This window comes from Cuculus canorus, chromosome 6 (assembly GCF_017976375.1).
Source record: "Cuculus canorus isolate bCucCan1 chromosome 6, bCucCan1.pri, whole genome shotgun sequence".
NCBI classification, from domain to species: domain Eukaryota; kingdom Metazoa; phylum Chordata; class Aves; order Cuculiformes; family Cuculidae; genus Cuculus; species Cuculus canorus.
The window spans coordinates 19,643,976-19,664,577 of record NC_071406.1 but is presented as its reverse complement, the minus strand read 5'-3'; the positions used below and the strand labels follow the sequence as shown (position 1 = coordinate 19,664,577).

The 20,602-nt window shown below is 38.1% G+C and overlaps 1 protein-coding gene across 4 annotated transcripts in view; it reads left to right on the top strand.

The window, feature by feature from the left end:
• The first annotated feature begins 3,118 nt into the window (after positions 1–3,118).
• The window catches only part of FIGN (fidgetin, microtubule severing factor), a 107,454-nt gene continuing 89,970 nt past the window's right edge, over positions 3,119–20,602 (top strand). The window contains exons 1-4 of one of the 4 annotated variants that reach the window (XM_054070249.1): positions 3,119–3,172; positions 6,574–7,078; positions 7,653–7,743; positions 8,583–8,752. In XM_054070249.1, coding sequence (XP_053926224.1) covers positions 8,728–8,752 — 25 coding nt within the window. In that variant the 5' untranslated portion in view covers positions 3,119–3,172; positions 6,574–7,078; positions 7,653–7,743; positions 8,583–8,727. Of the gene's footprint in view, positions 3,173–6,240; positions 7,079–7,409; positions 7,744–8,582; positions 8,753–20,602 lie in introns of those variants that run through there. The other 3 variants (XM_054070251.1, XR_008450444.1, XM_054070250.1) reach the window with 3 other exon arrangements.

Sequence of the window (20,602 nt, the reverse complement as noted above, 5' to 3'; positions counted from 1 at the left end):
TTTTTTTTATTCAGGAAGTGTTTCTGGTTTAAGCCATGTGAATGTCAGAGGGGAAAACACTGATTTCACTTATAAATGTAAGATTTCATCTGTGTAAGCCCAGAATATTTTTGTTAATGGATCAATGTCATATTTTCATCTCTGTAAATGAGATTAGAATTGGCTTGGAATGTGGTTTTGGTTCCTTGATATCCCCCTCCCCCAACACAAACACTTTCAGCATAGAGAAGGATTTTTCAGTTCTTCTGAATTAAAATAATTTTTAAAAAAAATGGAGAAGAAGGACATTCACAGGCATGGAAAGTGTGAAAACTACTTTGTAGATAGGTAGAAAACCAGACTTGGCAGTGTGTCCTTGCTTGCTGTTTCCCCCTGCTAATTTTTGTGAAGAAACTTATGTGTTGGAAAAACACAGACACTCCCCGTATCTGAGTACTGTCAACAGTTGGGCAAATTTAAATGTAAAATGCAGCTTCTAATCTTAAAAAAAAAAATAATTTTTTATCATTGAAGAGAGAAACAGGTCCTGGGGACGTGCTAAACTGTGTCTCCTTAGACAGAAAATTAAATAATGAAGCATGCAGCACAATGGGTATAAAGTTTCATTTTAGGTTCAAAAACTGCAACTGGATTCTAAAGATTCTTAGATTATTTTTCTAGCCTTTCAGTTGCATGTAAGGAAAAAATGTCATCAACACCCCCTGCTACCACCACTTTGGTGTAATAACTAGCAGAAAACATTTAATAAAAACAATTAATTCATAGAATCATAAAATGATTTGAGCTGAAACCCAAAGTATTGCATCCCCAGAATCAGAGTCCCAGATACCAAAGGCTGTGGTAGTAATGGCATCTCTGCATGGCTGCTGAAGGACTATGTTGACCCTCCTGGTAATATTGTATGGTACTCTGACTCATGTTTAATTCTGATTAAGTTGTGCAATTGTATCAATTTAAGGTCAAGGTCTTGAATAAATTCTTTCATGAGAACTATTAGCAGATCTTTTAAAATTAAAAAGACCCATGTGTCTAATGGTCTTATGAGAACAGAATTACAAACGATGATCTTTAAAAGAAATTGTAATTTTATGGATACTTATTAAGAGAATTTATTGTATTGGTAATTTGCTATATCATAAGGACTGCTGCCAGCTGAGTGACTTGTAACAGGAGAAAAGAATGCAGCAGATACTTATTACCGTATTTTTGTCCTTGCCTTCGGTATTGTTGATTTGAAGTGGGGATGAGCTTTCTATGGGATGTTTAAGGTTTGTGAACTCTTACTGTGCAATAAGGATGACCCGCAAGTTCTCATGCTCTGGCCCTGAGCCAACAAAGCACTTAAGTGTGTGCTTAACTTTAAGCATTCAAGTTCCATTTACTGTAATGTGATTACTCATGTGCACAAAATTAAGCACATACTTAAGTACCTTGTTGATTGCAGCCAATGCTGTGCATTTAGCAGATTTGAGCTTTATAAGGAAGTTAGAAGAAAGCACAAGTTAGCAAGATTTGCTAGTTACATTACAAGCAGTGGAGAAGAATGCTCTCATTTATAGCACCAAACACAAGTATATTAATTTACTTTACTAACTTCCTTGTCTCCTAAGGGAGGCAAGACTTTTCTTGCAATGGAAGAATGTCATACGCAGAACAGTTGTGTTACTCAGATTATCTGAATAGCTATGTTTGAAGTTTGAATAGCTTTTTCTTTTTTTTCTCGTAAAAAATGCAAGGAATACCTGTCTGATATGTTGGTGCTTTTGCATGTAGGAAAGGTATTTTATTTTGGGTATTTGATTAAGGCTTATAAACATGACATTCCTAAAGATGAATCCCTTGTTTCACTTGTTTGAAAAGATTTAGAGAACGAAAAGCTTTACAGATGACTGCACATATAGATATACCGATGGTGTGGTTTCATGACTTACATACACCCACAACAACACCTTGTTTAAAACAATAGGAGTCATAAACATTCTCTTAATTTTACTATAAAAGAAATTTTATTCTGTGAATAGCAGTAACCTGGTTTGATAGTGTTGCTTGGAGCAAGATATTTCTCCAAGAGTAAAGGAAATTTCACCCACCAAAAAAGAAAAAGCAGCCTGAAGTCTGCTCCTAACGCAACAGCAAATAAAGCCCTGTGGGTACCTTGTCAAACATGCAGGTCCTATAGCATGTAATCTATTAGGTAAACTTTTTTCCTGTGCATATGTGCAATTTTGAGTAATTCCAGTGTTCTAAATGTTCTTTCCTTTGATTCCAACATTAATTCCATACATTTGTAGGGCAAATGAAGCATTTTATAATGTGCATTTGGAGAAGAGTTACAAAATGTTTCTCAGAAGAGCATATAAAGTGCTTGGAAAAAGCACTTGGGGGAAAAAATTACAATTTGGTAAGCATACTACTGTTTAATTTTCACCATTCCACACCCCCTCAAAATAACGTGATTTTTTCTTTCTAGGCGCTGACTACATTAAGTCATTAAGTATTAAGCATTAAGTAAAAAAACATTTTTGTCATGGCTAATCATTAATTGTAGGCTCTTACAACAGGATACTTAGAGTTAAGGTTTCGTTGTAAGAACTTTTTCCAGTTCCTTGTAACTTTGTCAAACATAAACCACTGGGCAGCAATTTTCATGCCAAACATCTGCCTTGGGCTATTATTTCAAAACTTTCAGCAAATATGGTCACCTGTTCCTCAGAATGCACTGAGGGAAAATCTGGTTTGTTCAAGTTAAGAAATTTTTAAAATATTTTGTTGACTACTTGCTTGTAGTGGGACTCAGATATGCAGAAGGGGGATTCCTCCTTTACCAGTCTACGAAGGTCTTCCTAAATCTGGAGAAAACTGATCCTCTGTAAAATTGTTTGCTTATTTAATTTACCAGCTTCTTCAAAGATTCTGTCTGCATTGGATGTATTCTTTCCTGGGGCTTGCAGATCTGAGCAGGACTTACTCTCAGATTTCTCTTTTCCATTGCCAGTGATGCTAAATACAAAGAGAATAAAGGTGTCTATCAGATGTTCTTCGCCTTCTTCCTGCGAATCACCAGACAGCATGGAATATGAAGCAGCTTGACTGGAATGCAGAAAAGGGAGAACATCAAGGAAGTTTGGGGGGAGGAGCAACGAAGGAAAATGCATTGAGGCACAGGAAAAAGGTACAAGTCAAAAGTTGTAAAATGGGGTGGTGGTTAAGGACAAGGACTTAGGAGTGAAACTGGTACTAGATAGGATTGGCGAATGGGAATGATTATGACTGAGATATGGAATCAGGGAGGGAATGAGACAGATGCTGGCACTAAGGCAAAGATAGTATTTGTAGGGGAAAGAAATAATGTGTTTGTAACTGTCATTCTTGTGCCTTGGCATTCCATTGTCACCATCAAATGTCTCATGTGGGCACCTCATCTTCCTCTACTTCAAATGAGGAGAAGTTATTTTAAATTAGGAGAACAATGTATTAATGTATTTGTTTAAGCAAATGACAGGGATTAGTGTGGCTCTTATCCAGTTAATGAAGAACAGAGGGAAAAATAAAAGATGACGGAGAACAAAAAAACCTAGAAACATTCAAATCCTTCCCACAGTTCCCCAAGAGGGACTTTCTGTATTAAAGTTTGCTTTAAAAAAAAAAAGTAGAAGTTGTATTAAAAATGCATTTACTTCCAAAGTAAAAATATTAAGCACTCAAAATTTAAGAAATGCCAGAAGGCAAAGGTCTAGTCAGATGTTTATGTGACAAACATCTATATATTGTTCTGTTATACAGGGCAATTGCTAAATGATTATTTTTGTTGGATATTGTGAACAATTTCTCCTCTAGGACTGAAAGGGAAAATGGAAGTGACATTGCAGACCAACAGTTTTGTGATGCCAAAAGCATCAAATATTCAGCAAGATTGTAGAAAATGACCAACAAGGGCTTTGGCTAGAATTTTCACTGAAATCAAGGCAATCCAGTCCCGATTCCACAGAAGTGAAAACAAACAAACAAACAAACAAGAAAGCAAAAATATTGGAAACGCTATCTCTTCCAAACTGCAGAATCGCACCCAAAGAGGTTACAGGTTGTAAAAGCTGTAAGTTTTTACATCAGCCTCTACGAACAGATGTACTGTATATAGAGATCTTCTTTCTGACTCAGGAATTACATTAAATATGTCCTATGGTCAAGTGATGTTTTGTAATGTTAAGTACAGTCCAGTACTTAAGTAACCATGCAGTGTGGTAAAGGAGTCCAGAAGGACATTATATGACTGATCTAGGGTTTGGACATGTTCGAAGCTTCAGTTAAACTGTGCAGAACAGAGGTACAGTTCGAAAGGAGGGTTTCATCCTTTGCATTCTCCTGGGAAGAACCTGGAAGCAACATGTAACATTGATATTTGAAATGCATTCCCCCTCTGTGTTTGACCATTGTCCCATTCTTTACTATGGGGCTTATTTAGGACATTAATTTAACTGTTACGTTGCCTGTAGGCAGAAAAGAGACAATTACTTCTGTTCTACATTTACTTGAACTTTAAGGCCCACACAGCTGTCATTGTCTCTTGGAGTCTCAGCTCCAGCAAGATAAGGCAAAAATTGCACTCATGGTGACACATGAAAAAGTGGTCCTAAAAGGCAGTAACTGAACTATTAGCTGAAGAGACCAGGGTTTCTGTGCCTGACCACTCCACTCAGAGGGAGAAGAGGTAGCACTTCCCATCTGATGAGGGAGGCCTGAGAAGGTCTTTCCTGCCATGCACATTCTGGAAATGTCCCAGCATGTAAGATCTGGAGCCACTTCAGCTGCTCACTGGAGATCCAGGTGGTATAAAAATCTAACTGGAGTTGCCTGAGCTCTTTAACAGGTTGTACTCCTAAAAAAGGAAGAAAAGTCTACGCATTCATCCATGACCACAACTCTGAAAAAAAAGCACTTACAAGCCGTTTATCGCAGCACATCCTAGTAGGCAATTATAGCTATGCATGCACTGCTTGAGGTTTGAGAGTGGAAAACTAAAGGGATTCCCCCCACAGTGAGGGGAAGACAGGCAGGAGGCTCTGCCCTGTAGGTCTGCACTGCCAGCACACGAGGGGAGCACAGAGGCTGCCAGACTGTCAGGATTAAAAGAGCACTGGCATTGTCTGCCAGGTTGAAAACTTGCTCTCATTTACAAATGAAATCCATGTAATTAATGTAAAAACACTACAGAGTATTTCACAGAACGCTGTTGTTCTTATTGTAGCTGTTAAAAACCTTTACTAGATATACTAAGTAGTAACTACAAAGTCTGTGTGCATCCACATCAGCATTCCCGAGAGAACTGATGCAGTAGAACATTTAGATGTTCTTGTCCTTTGTTTTCTGGGATTTTTTCTTCTTTTGTTCCCTGTTCACAATTCAAATGGTTTAAATGTTATTAAACTAGATGTGCTGAAAAGGTCTGTGAACCTTTCAAGGAGCCTGGTCTGAGTTTGGAGTTTGTAACAAAACCTGAAACCAAGCAAGTTTCATGTGGTTTTGAATTTCATTGTGAACGTTTCACCTAGATGTAGAAACAAGCTCAAAGTAACATTCCCAGTTTGAAAGTATGAGAATTTCCCATTGAAAAGGATAAGGACTGTTTAGTGGCATTTTAAACAAAGAGTGGAATTCATCCACATACAGATGAGCTGAACAAGGCCTTCACTTCAACCTAATTCAGACCTCAAAGTAAGGACTTAACATGGTATGTAAGCCTTATGCTGACCTTCTGCACAGAGATGAATGTCAGCCCATACAAACATATACTGCTACTGTTTCAACTCAGGCTATTTTAATGCAGCATAAGAAGCCTGAAGGGAAGAAAAATATAGGTATATAAAATGAAAATACTGAAGTTAATGCAATACTAAGTCTGGTAAATATATTCTTCACTAGTCAGAAAATTTCAAAAGCACTGGTGCTCATCTAACAATGCCTTATGATAGCTGCGGTTGTTTTCCTACAGCTACAAGTCAAGCAGATCTGTAACTTTGCAAGAAACTCATCTGTCACTTGAAAGAAAAAGTGCATAGTGCCATGGTTTTGGATAAAAAAAAAAAAAAAAACAAGGAGAGGGATCCAGATGTAAAAAATAGCAGAGACAAAAATGATACTTTTTATGTTTAATGATATGATTTTTAGACCGACTTCATGACCTTGGGACCAGGATTTCTTGTTTTCAGTGCTTGGTGCTGGCAACACCGGCAGAAGCAATCTACTGCGTTGAAGATTTCAGCATCAGACTACAAAGTGTAATATGTATAGTTTGGTCAAATTAGTGAACACTAGAGGCTACTGACATGCTACCAGCATTTGGAATAGTCTGCTTGCATTAATGTCAAAGCTGCCACTTAATACCCAACAAGCTCTTGTAGAAAGGACAATGAGTGGCTTCAGGACACCCTGTTATTGCAGTAGCAGCACTCTCCTTAAGCAGTGGTGCTAGCGTTACCCCTAGCTGTCCAAGCGAGCTAGAAACACCTTCAATATCTCCAATAAGCAGAAATTTGTCTAGCCACTTTGCTCTGTCCTTTTATTTCCAATCTCTAGGCACAGCTTTGTCACCTGGGGCCTAAGGCCTCCCAAAAGAGTCTTTAGCTGGAGAAAATTATTTTGAGTTGACTGAATCACTTCACAGACCACATCAATCAGACAGGCCTTCTGGTCCTTTTCCATTACCTGGTAGGACAGGGACTGGCTGCCAGCTCACAGCAGCTTCTGCTGGCAACCGCCTCTCAGTTTTGTGTAGGCCTGCCGTGTCACCGAGAAGGAAACCAGCCAGGAAAGCAGCCCATTCCCGCTCCTCCAGCTGCTAATGCCCTGGGACCGGTCGCCTCTGCCTCCTCCGGAGCCCACATTCCCACTGCATCTTCCCTTTTTACTGGGAATATTTAATCCTCTTCCACATTCAGGATGGACAAAAAAGAAACCCTTCCAAGCCATCCTTAACTCCTCAGCAGGGCCAGGAAGAGAGGAAGTGAAACCACCCCAGGAGGACCCTGAGCCGGAGCCCAGGAACAGCATCCGGACAGAGCGGCTTCTCCCTCGTTAGAAGGTACCAAGCGCCGCGGTTCCGCTCCAGGTGTCGGGGCAGGGCGGGAGGCGCGTCCCCGCGGCGCGGACGGGGACCGGCGCGAGGGCGAAGCCGGTGCCGGGCAGGGCGGCCCCGCGGCCGCATTACACCCTGGCAGCGGCGCGCGGAGGCCGCAGAGCCCCCCCCGCCCCTCTCCGCTCGGGGAATCCCTCCGCTGCCGGGGGAGCCCCCGCTGTCCCCGGGGCGGCGGGAGGCGCGGCTGCCCCGCGGGCTCCCCGGGCGCGGCTGCGCGGCGCCCGTGCCGGGACGAGCGCGGGGCACGGCGGCCCCGGCCATTTCGTGCGCCCCGGGACGCTGCCTGCCGGTCCCTGGGGCAGCCCCGTCCCCGCCCCCGCGCCGCTCCCCCTTTGAAAACTGATCTTTGGCTCCTTCGCGTGAAAGTGATTTGAATTTGGCTCGGCGGCGCTCTGCGCAGGCGTCCAGCTGCTGGCATGCTGGCTCCTTGCAAAGCAGCTGTTTTGGGTTTGAAATTCCAACATGGCAGAGGCTGCAGTCAGTCTTCCCTTCAAAAACTTGGAATGATTTCAAATCATAGGCACCTTCACTTAACCCGAGCCCCCGTTCATCGGCGAACACACCGGATCGATGCTGCCCTAACCTACCCGCTTCTCCTACCAAATCTCCAGGTAAGACCATCTTCCTTGGTTTTGTTTTTTTTTTTTTTTCCCCTTGTTTGTTTTTTTTTTGTGTTTTTTTTTTGTTTTTTTTTTTCCTCCCCCCCCCATTCTTCTTGCCATCGTTTTAAATTTTATTTAATCTTAAAGCTCTCCGAGACAGCCCCGTATTTATTTATTTTTTAATGGCCCGCTCGTGCCCTAAATGTTTTGCCTAATTCGCGGTCGTTTTCTCCTACTAAACGCTCCGGCTCTGCTTTCCTAATCGTAGTCTGGAAAGTACAGATATTCGGTCGCAGTGCATGGTTTTTCCTCCTTGATCATTGCCAACAATAGTAGGCAGATTAAGAGTTCGCGATCGCGAGCTCCCTCCCCGCCTCCTCCTCCTCCTAATTGGATTTATTTTTAAGTTGCATTGAAAATAATAAACCGCAGGTAACGCGGGGCTGGACTTTGAGGCAACTAACTTCTGAGCAAATAAGTGCAAATAAGAATGTCACAAAACAAAAGTTAGGTTTAAATTGCCGTGTCTCGGCAGGCGGGGGCACGAATATATCGGAGGAGCAGTTGCAGTAAAAATGTAAGCACATCATCTTGGAGGGGGTACGGCGTGGTGGGCGTATTGTTGGCTCGGAAGGGAGAGAAAGATGTATAATTTAATGGTATATACAATCCACTGATCCTATTACTATCCTCCCTGGAGCTCTTGTTAGTTTCAATGGGAGTGAGTGAAATTGACATGGACTTGCATTCCTGGTCATGTGCTTTTTTTTTCCCCTTTCTTTCTTCTCTTGTGATCTGAGATCCCCTTTTTGTTGATGTTGCTTTCCCACTTAATTATATGCATGTAGGTTAAATGAATACCTGACGAAAGGGCCCACGTTTCAAGGCAGTGACATTTGATAGCTGAGAGGAAAAGTGGCTTTAATGAAAAGCAACCTTTGGAATTCCTGCTTGTGAAAAATCCAATTCAGCTTTTTGTGCTGCCAGCAAGAAATGATCAGTAGCACCAGTGTTTATGGTATGTCTGTTTTGGGATCTACTTCCTTTGCATCTAAATAGCAAAGACAAATTTAAAGAGCATGATAACACACCGAGGACTCTGCATGCAAATATTTTGTAATAAGTACCTAATGTTTAGTAGTGTATTTTTATTTGTGTATATATAAGCATTTTTTTCTCTTGCTATCATTTGTTTATCATTTCTGCTTCAATTATAGCATTAGTTTTGTCCATTGTATTGATCTCAGTTGTAAAACCTAAAGTTGCATGTTATTAGCGATGCACTGTATACATCACTGAACTCCAGTGGTATGTAAATTAGTAAAACTCAGTGACTGGAGGGGGAAAAATGCATATCAATGAATATATACACCTATAAGTCTACATGCTGGTACATACATGCATAAAATGCATCTTTTCCTCTTGCAAACTAATAATTCTTGGGTATTTATTTGAACTTCAGCTGATTTTCCCTCTCTTGCTTTCAGCTTAATCATCTGCTAGAGGTTTTAACTGTTGTGGGGTGTAGGAATGTTTTGCATGTAAACAAACAAAATTACTGTTGTGGCCAAATGCTTAATACTGTTTAATAAGTGGTATTTTATGCTTGGTTTACAAAGTGTCTGTTTCCCATTGCTCTGTTCTCAATGTGTAACAGAATGAAATAATCAGGTGCTGAAACTGGCTTCGTTTTAATGGTCACTCTCCAGCCCCCCATGCCGCCCCCTCTTCCAAAAAAGTCAGATAAAATGAAGCATGGGGAATTTCAGTAGATCTCCTTGTGGTGCAAGAGATGCACCTCTAGGTATGCAATTAAGGCTATGAAACTAACAACAGAAGCAACTATTAGCTTGTTTTGTGCAACCAAAAAGGGGGTACGTTCACTTTTAATTGTGTGTGGTGGCAACAAATAAGGACGGAGAGAGACCCGAGGAGAGAGAGCGAGCGTGTGTGCATGTGTGTGTGTTTGGGATAAGGGGGAGGTCTGGCATGTGTGGCTGATGATCTCTCGTAATAACGTATCTGAATGCAAGAAAGAAATTGAGAGAGCAATTGCACAATGTACACTTCTGTTTTGGTGCTGTAGGTGACTATATTGCTAAACATATCGCGGGTACTATATAATGGGAACAATCTGATTGCATTTTGCGTTTAGAACTTGTTGACTTTGAAGCAATCAATAAGGCGACTGTTTATTTTAGATGCACATAATTTGCACTAAGAAATCTTTTAAGGAGGAGAGAGAGTGAGTGCGGAATGTGGTGGTTTTTTCTTTTTTTTTTTTTTTTTTTTTTTTTTTTTTTTCCTAGAGCTGTTGGAGCGAATGTGATTGCCAGATGGGAGATTTCCCTCTGTGATGTTAAAGCTGTAATATATATTCAGAGCAGATTGGACTGCTGCTTGTGATGAGGAGGATATTACATTTATAAATTTTAAATCGGGAATCGGACAGTATGCTGAGAGCTGAAATTGGATGGTGTGGACAGTTTGGGCTGTTAAATGCGATTCCCAGATGATAATAATAATAATTATAGTAGCAGTAATATATATATATATGTATAATAAACATGATACTCTTAGGCAGCTATATATATTCTATGGCATTTAAGTATATATTTCCAAATAGATTTCTCCTTTCCTCCTCCCCCCCCTTCCCTAAAACCTTACGGATTGGAGGTGATTGGGAGGGGGGTTTAGAAAACCACTGTTAGGAAAAATCAAACGTAATCAGGTTCCTATTCGAGGAAAAAGTTTTGCTACAATTCTTGTTGCGGATGCACCTCTTTCTGAGTTTTTGTTTTGCCCGTGTATGTGGCCTGACAGTGCCATGATCCTTAAAGGCTGGAAAGTGGGAACTAGTCACACTCGAGCAGCTCTGCTGTTGCAAATTAAAAGTGTGTTGTGGTCAGGAAATGAAAGCTACAATGTCTCTTTTGAACAAGTCGTTTATCAAGAGAAACATCTATCAAGCAGTGACTTGTCACATTGATCCTCTGAAAGTTAGGTCCGAAGTGGGAGCTGCTTTGATGTTTTTTATCCCAAATTTATAAAATTGAAAAAGCTGGAGAGAGTAGGACTGATTTGCATTTAAAAATGACTCTGCTTTAGGTGTGACAAAATCAAGTATCCAGGATACATATCGGGTAAACCAAGGACGTATCGGATATTCTGTGCAGTTTTTATCGGTAAAATTTAGCTTTGCCACACTGGCATGTCTTTTTCATACTTCTACAGATCTTCTCTGTATGCCTGTGCATTATTTCATCAGGAATATTTTCTTGCTCAGGAATACATCTGTTGCTTCCATATTCAACCTTTTTCCATTGTTTTTTTTGTGATGGTATTTAATGAGTTCAGCGTGAGGAGGCAATTCCAGTTCTTTTTGGTTTTTTTTTCCCCTCTCATCTCAGTTCCGTTTCTTCTTCTGTATTAGTAATGTCAGCTCCCACCTCTTCTCTCTGTGAAGCAAAGTTTCTTTTACTGACAGAGTAATGTTTATTGCAAGTAAGGTACATTTGACGATATCTGTTTACACAGCTTTAAACATGTTAAGAGTCCTGTTAAGTGTGTCTTCCCTTTCTCATCCTCTTTTTTGTTTCCATTTTTTGACATAGGAACCACACTTTCATTCTTAACAGATGCAGTGTATTTCAAATTGCGTATAAAATTAGGGTTTCAAGTAAAACAAAACAAACTCCAAAACAGTTTAAACTGATCTTTTAACTGTACTTATCTATAACCATTCAGATTGTTTAGCAACTTTTCTGAGAAGTTTTTCATTTTGCATGAAGTTTGTGTTTAAATTATCAAGGAATCCCTTCGACGAATGAGGTTTTGGTGTTTGTTGTTGGGTTTTTGTTTTCTTTTTCTTTTCTTTTTGGCTAAGGCATGAGCGAAGTCTTCCTTTAAGCAGGACACTGACTTCCTTTCATCGGTGTCATAAATGAGAGTAAAACAGGTTATGGATACTTGGTAGAGACCTACTTGCAAATAGGCAGCAAACCGCAGCGTGGTGGGAGTTTTGGTGAGTGTTATACTTGCTAATTAATCACGTTTGAAATGAAGGAATCATAGGATGGTCATAAAGGCTCATTGTTGTTTGATGTTTGTAACAGGATGTGACTCCTACACGAATGTAGTGGGTTTCGGTTGTTTGTTGCTATTTTCCCCCCCTTCATAATAACATACCTTCAGTGCTTGCTCAAATTGTTTTTATTTATTGCAACATTTGTGAAAGCACAGGGATGTTTGTTTCTCTTATTTTAGTAATATGAAAATTGTATTATTTATATATTCAACATACAGTACATGGAAAAAATTACAATCTTATGTCATTAGCTGTTCTGTAAGACTTTTTTATTCAATCAGAGCCAAACAATCATGTTTTGGGTTTTTTTTCCTTGACATAAAAAAACCCCACACTGCTCTTTTTCTTATAATTGATAAAATGGCACTTCGTGAACTGTTGTGCCCTACTTGCTTGTGCATATGTAGTAAGGGATAGCAACTAAAATTATATTTCAGAATACTTTCTGTACTAACCCTTTAAAAATTGAATTATAAAACACTTGGATCATGTTTTTGTTTCCTTGTTTTGGTTTTCAGTATGGCTCATCAGCTGTGTCATCTTTAGGCTTAAATGTTCACCTTTCAATTAATAACTACTATATACAATGTAGAGAGATGTGATAATCTCTTTCAGACTGCAAAGCTTTCATTAAAAAATTTAATTAATTAATTAAAGCTATTTCAAGCAAGGTTTGAAATCTGCTTTTGTTTAGCTGGTCTCTTCCTTTTTAAAAATATAATTCCTAGAGGGAAATGATTTTGTACGGTTCCTCTCAATACGTTTAGTCAGTGAATGCATACAAGAAGCATTGAATATAATGACTGATCTTCCTGTAGTCTTAATCATCAATTAATAGGCTTATGTCCTTGTTAGGAGTGGGTTTAATGGTACAGAATCAGCATGAGATCTGTGTATATGCAACATTTGTATGTTGTTTATAACAGATTGAGTTTTGATCTAGCATTCCTAGGTCTGATAATAGAAATATTTGGCTCTTTGCCCTCAATCAATATATCCCTTAAGAGAACAAACTTCACATAATACTTTCATAAAGTGCCAGATGTATTGATACCGAGTTGATAAATTTAATTACTGAGGTTTTACATTGATTCATTGATCTTTGATTGGAGGAAATTGTTCTGCAGTTATTTCTGAAGTATTGAGGAATATTGTATGTCAATAAAGCTTGATTAATTGATCAGTCGGTACTTTTTTCTCCTCCTGAGTCAGTGATAAGATAAGGCATAAAAATAACCATAAAAAGAATTTGGGATAAATTGATTAGAAAGGTTCATGTTTTATTAACAGAGTAGGTGAGAAGCAAACCACTATACATATGGGAAAAAAATTAACTTTAAAGTGAAATTGTGTACCTTGGTCCCAATCCTTATCTAGTGTAAAATAGTTTAGCTTTAAAGAGCTACAGCAATTTACAGCTCACTGTGGGTTTTTTTTTTTCTTTTTTTTGAGTGGCTTTTTCATATATATATTTTTTTTAGTACCATTCTTTGGTTATTGGAAGCTGTTTTAAATCAGGTGTTATGGCTACTAAAATATATGGAATTTTAGATAAACATCTGATCCAAAATGAACAGTATAGCTATAAAAGTAATTTGAAGAGCTGTAAATTCAGGATTGCGTATCCCTGATATTGTTGTAACGTATTAAACTCTTGCTGCTAGAGATGCTATCCCCTAAGTGAAAACTTATCTTCCTTATGGGAAAGATCACTTCAGGGATCTCTAGGCTGGGAAAAGGCTTGGAGGTGTTTTTCATTGCTAAAATAATAATAAAAAATTTCCAATACATAGAATTAGTTACAGGGATGTTTTCCAGGTGAAAAACCTTACTGGACTACTTGGCTCCATTTCTGTGAGGCATGTGACCTTTTCACCCTATGTCAATGATATTTTTATAGAGTGTGTGAGAAATGCAAGCATAAAGAAAATTCCTTAAGATCATTCAATTTTTCTTTTTGCTTTAAAAAAAAAAGAAAAAAGAAAAATCTCTGAATCTCTAAACAGCATATACATCTCCCTTAGTGAAACTGTGTTCCTTTAAAGGATGATAGCTAATACAGAAGAACAGAGAAAATCCACTTGCAATATGTTACCATAGGTTCAACAAATACAATCTTATCCTTCAAGGAGCAGAGTCCTAGACTGTAATGGAGGTCAAAGGAAATCTAAGGCTGTCAGTTTTTTAATAATTTTACCTGCCACCCCCCGATCAGCATGTTAAAGCGAATGCATATATGTGTATTATGTTTCTTAGAAGATAATTTGTATTTGTAGCAACCTGCTAAATACAAGTGGACTTCATTACTATTGCTTCTAAATACCTGTTGCTGTTGGTCTCACTGTGTGACAAGTTGAGGATAAAATGGAAAGAGAAATAGTTGGTCAACCTTGGTTACTGGAGCCTTGGGAAACAGAGAGGGAGATCGGGTTTTGACAGGTCAGTTTGAGAATGCGAAGAATACTAGAATCTGTAATCTGCAGAAAGCTCCGCTGATTAAGAGCGTACAGAGATGTCTGCAGTAGCAAAAATGCGGAGTCTGTGCATCCCTTTTGCTGAGTTATAATGCTACAAGGTATCGGTACGCACAGTATGGTAATAACAATATGTATGTCTGTTCCTGCAGTGCTAGTAACAGTACCTGTCTAATATATCATAATACTGAACTATCTGTTTTAATCATGTTAGCAACGCTCCTTACTACAATGGCTGTTGTATTTGTACAATAGAAAGAACAGCCGTGCATTATTGGAATAAATAATGGGAAAAAACTTTTTTCTTTAAAAACTGTTTTTCTGTTTGTAGAAAAAAGTTTGATCTGTCTCAGCTATAATTAAAGACAATGCAACTACAGATGACTGTCATGTCACTGACTGATTATTTCTTTTTTTTATAATAACCTATTAAGTGTGTAGTCTGATGTGCCATGAAACACTGAAATGGCAATTACCAGCCATATTATTTAACTGTTACTGAGAAACAATTTTCTCAGTTCTTTTGAAGTATAGTGCAGCTACTGCTAGTATGTCGTTAGTTAAATTACAAATATCCTGAAAGTGCTGTGGAGAAAAATGCTGATGCAATAGCAAACTTCGGTGATGCAAGTCCATTTTTGCTCCAGGTTCCTTGAAATCACGCATTGGTTGGACTTCTTGTTATCTGTTTTTAATTCTTTCATATTCTACATTTAATGTGTATACTCTGTTAAAGCACATGGTTCATTTTCTGTATATGAATTGCTCAATGCATGAAGATGTATGCCACAATGTGTTTTATGTGATATTTTTGAATGTGGGCATGCGTCAAGCTGATTATAGATTGTTGATGATAAACTGGTTTTGGTAATCTGTGTCTTATTTGCACTAATACTCTAGCAATAAGCGTACTGTGGTCAAACTTCATAATCTGAGACAGCTGTCTCACATCTCTGGTATGGGTCATGATTAAGCTTTTTGTTTCTTGTCTTCAGTGTGACAAAATACTTCAGGGACGCATTAATGTATGTTTGTGTAATTCCTGCTAATCTGAATGGAATTTGAAAAAGAATATAGAGATGAGATGGGTGAAGGGGCTGGACCTGGTGGATTATGGGTGTTTGTGGCTGGAATGTGTCTTCACATTCTCATTTAGAATAACTGCTGCTTGCCTTTTAATATTTTGGAGGTGACATCCCTATTTTCCTCTGAGAGGTTTTTCACTTCTGTCTCTTCCATTCTAGCATACAAGCAAGTCCTTAATAAAAGCATTTATACAGTGAGCTTGAATTATCACTTAATAAAACTATGAGAACTGTACTGCTGCAAAGATATTCCTAGACAGTACAACAGATGTTACCATGTGTACATTTCTTATGTAGACACAGTGAGGGGAAGAGCCAACAATTACTTTATATTACTGAGTGACGGTAGAGGGTGGATGGGAATGATAGTTATATGCAGAAATTATTTATCCCTGACAATAGTGTTGATATTTGAAATAATATGAACTGGTAGCCCTGCTATACAGACTTCTGTGATAGCTGTGCTTTTAGATGAAAAATGGCTATTTATATACCTTACAGCTCAGTGTGGTCATGTTGAAAGTACGAACTTACTCATCATGGATTCTGAGAAAGTGCAGGTAAACGTCCTCTGCCTTCTTTAGAGCTATCTGATTACTTCAGCCTCCTGTGTTGACACAGAGAAAGAAACAGCTAGATTCTATGTTGGAAGAATAAGGTTTGCAAGCACTGTCTGATATAAGGTATCCCATTGTGATACCTAAACCAAATTTAAAAAAATCAAGTATCCTTTTCAAGTAAAACTTGAGAAACATAGAAAGGAACAGCAAAGATGTATCTGAACACACTTGAAGGTGCACCATTTACTTTCAAAAGAGATCTTTCCCATCACTCGTGGATAGCTCCAACATGAAGAGCAATATCAAAAGATCTCAGCAAAGTAACTATTCTTTTATGTCTTTGGGAACTCAGGTGCTTACAAGATTGTTTCCGAGAAGGAAAAGAATTGATCCTATTTTCAGTCCCTTGTTGTTGGCATTTGTGGACCACATCACTATATACAGTATTGTAGAAATATATTTTTGGTAAATGAATACAGTTCTGTTTCCTCTTGCAGCTCTAAAGGCATAGTGCGATGTTGTGGAATGCAAACTCAGTTTGGAGAAAATGTTTTTATGAATCCTTTCTTGCACTGCAAAAAATTGTTTTATTTAAAATACATATAGAATTTGCTGAAGATCTTTAAACTTAACTGATACGACATCTGTGTGATTAAAATAGGGAAGTTCATATTTGAAATAGTGTGTATTGTTTTTTATAAAAGTAATATAGGTTTAAAGTCACCTATGATAAACTGTACACTGGATAATGCCAGTCAGTCAGAAAATTGCTGGTTTAAACTAGAAAGATTCAGTTATTTTTAATATGGAATGAGACTAAATTTGCTCTCTCTTCAGCTGAACGTATACTTAATTCACAAAATTAAGAGGCTTTGTGTCTACTAAGTGTTAGATTTGCAGCTTTATGTTAACTGCATATCTATGTTGGTCTTGTATTGAACATAGTATAAATAGGCAGATACTCTATTTTAAAGACAGTAATTTTGCATGTCTTTATAGTATTTTTGATAATTCTTGATTTCTTACACTTTACCTTTGATAAAAGCTGAAAGAAATATATTTTGGAAACTGCTTATACATCGATGAACCTGTTTTAATAATTGATTTTCATTTTTTTTTTGTGTTCCATTAATTTCATTTAATTTCATACCCCTGTCCTGTGTGGGTGTTCTTTGTGTCACAATACTAGTGTCTTTTTCCACTTCCAGTTTAAAAACTTTAGGAGCAACATTAATTTTGCTGATATCATGGCAGTCCTATCGAGAAATTTAACCTAATACTCAGATGAATATTAGTGTTGGTAGAGAGATGGAGCTGAAAGTCAGTAAATCCTATGTAATGAGGGGTAGGTAGCACTTTTTGTTATTTGGCCCATAGCATTTATCAACATGACAGCTATATCAAGGGCACACCTTAATATGCCGAGAACATCTTTGTTGAGACACATAAAGGCTTCTCAAACTTACTCAACTGTCTTAAGAATTTTATTTTTTTGTTAAGTTGGATGTAGGTAAAATATATCTCATCATGTAGTTACAGAGACTGTGAATAACTAGTGCCTTAACAAATGACATTTTTCTAGTTTTCACTAGTTAGAAATGTTCAAAGAGTTATAACGTGATATTTCTTCCATCACTAAACACATTGTCCATATAGTACAGAAGAACAGACAAATGACACCGGTATTCATTCAGAGTAATAATTTTCACCACTGATTGATGAAAGATGTTTTGATATTAAGTAGTAAAGCTGTTTTGAGACAGTAGAAGTCATTGCTTTCATTCATGACAGGCAAGTAATTTTTAGCTAAAGTTACTGTTCCTTTCTGTTTCGGAGCTACTACAACAGCTGCAGTTTGAGCTTGGAAGCTCCAAGTGGCTGAGATAACATCACAAATAGTATTACATCTCAGCAAGTGCAATTCAGGTTTCCACTTCTGGGTGCTCAGCTATCAGAGGTGCTGAGTCTCTGCAATTTATTTTGGTTTTGGATATGCAGGTGTGCAACAAATCTTAGAAGCCAGGTGCTGTGTGTTTTAAGGAATTCCCCAGAAAATGGTAAGCTTTATTTGTAGGCTTATTAGCTTTATTTGTACTTCTTAAATGCTATGATCTCCCTGGCAAAGTGTTAGTGCTGTATGGTAGAGCAAATAGTGCTTTTGATTTTTTTCCTAGTTGTGGTGAGAACACATTTTAAATTCAGCAGGACAAAAATATGTGTTTTATGTAAAGGTATGATAAATTACTTGCTTGTGGTTTTTGGAAGGAGAAAACTTTAAACTCAGTTTGTTACTTTGTAAGTGTTCCAAGAAGCAAAATACAGAGTAGGTGATGCTATTCTAATTGCAAAATCTCCCTTAGTTACCTTCTCCCTCCTCCTGATCCCCTTCTCCCTTCCCCCACCCCCCCCCCATGGCTTTTTTAAACAATTATGGGCATTATGCTCCTTAATAGTGCATAGTTAGTGTAAAGATAGATGTGCTCAAATAATGAGTTTCTAATAATAATCAGAGGGAGTTAGATTGAACTGGTTTTGTGTAGTAATCTTACAGTGTGAAAAAGTACACCTAAAATCCTGAGATATATTTACAGGAGCCAAGCCTGTTTACAGAGGACTAACCCAATTTTATATCTGTGCATGTATGTGCGGAGGGGGGAGTAGAAGTGCATGTTTGTATGTGCCTACGTTTTTGTCCTCCTGCTTTAAAGGCTTCAGAAGATGACTGTTGTTTTAGTACAGATTTCTAGTTTGCTTTCTGATAACAGAATATATTTTAAAATCACAACATACTAATTAGCTTTTGTGTTTACACTGGAAAGCTTGCATTCCTTCAAATGACTTCTAACCATACTCTTCTTTCTCACTATTGTTTCCCTCCCCATCTTTTTTTTTTATTTTTTTTTCCTCTATGAGGTTTATTGCATTAGATTTGTTGTTTTCTTCCTTGTTCATCTGAAGGGAAGTGTCTGAAAGTGCTAAGTACAGTGACAGATAACTGGTACTTTAAAGAGTTGTTGCTATATTGGCTAGGTAAAATGTTTTTCTTAACAGGTACTGGATCAGCAGGCCATACAATAAACAGCACAAAGTACTTTAACTTATGGTTTAGAAATACATATGCCATTTAAATGGAAACAACCCCCCAAATATCCCACATACCTTTTGGGGTTTGGTGAACAAAAGCTTGCTTGTATGCTCCAAATTCCCCTGGGCCTCAATTTGCAATACCATTATTTAAGCCTGGCTGATATAAACCCATTGCAGAGAAATAGAAGCTCTCCTTCCAGGCTTTTCAAAGCCGTTCTGTGCCCTCCTCTTTCTGCCCAACCACATCCCCCAGCCCCCCACCCCATTCCCAGCCTCTCAATCTTACCCTGCCACTGTGAAACTCTTTTTGTATTTGAAATATAGTAAACGTAGAAATACTGGTCTTCTAAAAGACAGAAAAGTGCCATTCTGTGTGGTCTTACTGACATCTCTACCAACACACATGTAATTCTATCTTCTGACTAAGATCAAGGCTATAATCACTTTAATATATGTTGTGTCCTCTACCAGGTAACCTACAGTCTTTCATTGTAAAGATAAGAGACTCTGATATAATAAGTTATTTCTTCTCTAAGTCTGGTCTTATAGAAAATACTAACCATAAACCGAGGAGAAATTTGTGCCCACTTAATATGCTTCTGATGTGCCAGGCTCTCTGGATATCTGCTTGTGGGTACAGTATTGGCATTGTCAGATGCTCAGCTGGAAGCTGTTCTGGAGCAGAACTGGGTTTGGATGTAATCCCTACCAGCTAACTATGAATATGGGAATCACTGTAGCTTGACGCTGCGTTGAGCACTACAACTTTTGCTGCTAATAAAATGGCAGTCTAGTTTGCCATTAACAAGCTTGTCTTTTTGAAATAGCAATTCAGGTACATTTCTGAACTCTTGAGTTAGTACCTGTTAGTGGAATGAAAGATCTAAGAAATAGATGAGCTAAGAAATAGATGAGCTGCGCTCCCAAATGTGGGTGGAAGGACGGTAATACATGCCTTAGCAGGGCTTCTGTCAGAAACAGGGTTGGTCCCCTTCCCCTCTACCTTCTAGTTTTGAAAGGTGGTACGGTACTCTGATAAGCAGAGGGAGGGAAACAAAAAGGAAAAATACTTCCAAGCAAATCATTGTAGTATATCTCAATGATTGTGCTCCGCACTTAGATTTAATTAGAAGACAACTGCTCTGGAAAACTGGTCATTTTAGTCATAGTTAACGACTGGTTCTCTCCTACCCCCAATCAGAACCGATTATACGCCGTGTTGTGTAACGTAATTTCTACAAGAAAATTAAGTATGAATAGGCACAATAGTATCGTGTAGTTGCAATAATGAGGCTTTCACTAATGATGTTAATTTATCATTTAACTATCTTTCTAGAGGTGAAAATAACTATTTTCCTTGTGGTGTTTCCTTTTACTATATATGAAACAGTATCAAATTGGGGTATTTTGTAATTATTTTAAGCCAAAGCCTGTGGCTGGAATGCTATTAATATGTTCATTATGCAGTAAAAAGGAACTGAAAGAAATGAAACATATATCTTTGTTTCTTATAGGATAACTACTTTCAGGAGGATTTCTTTTTTTTTGTAATATAATTTACTAGTGTACAGATTC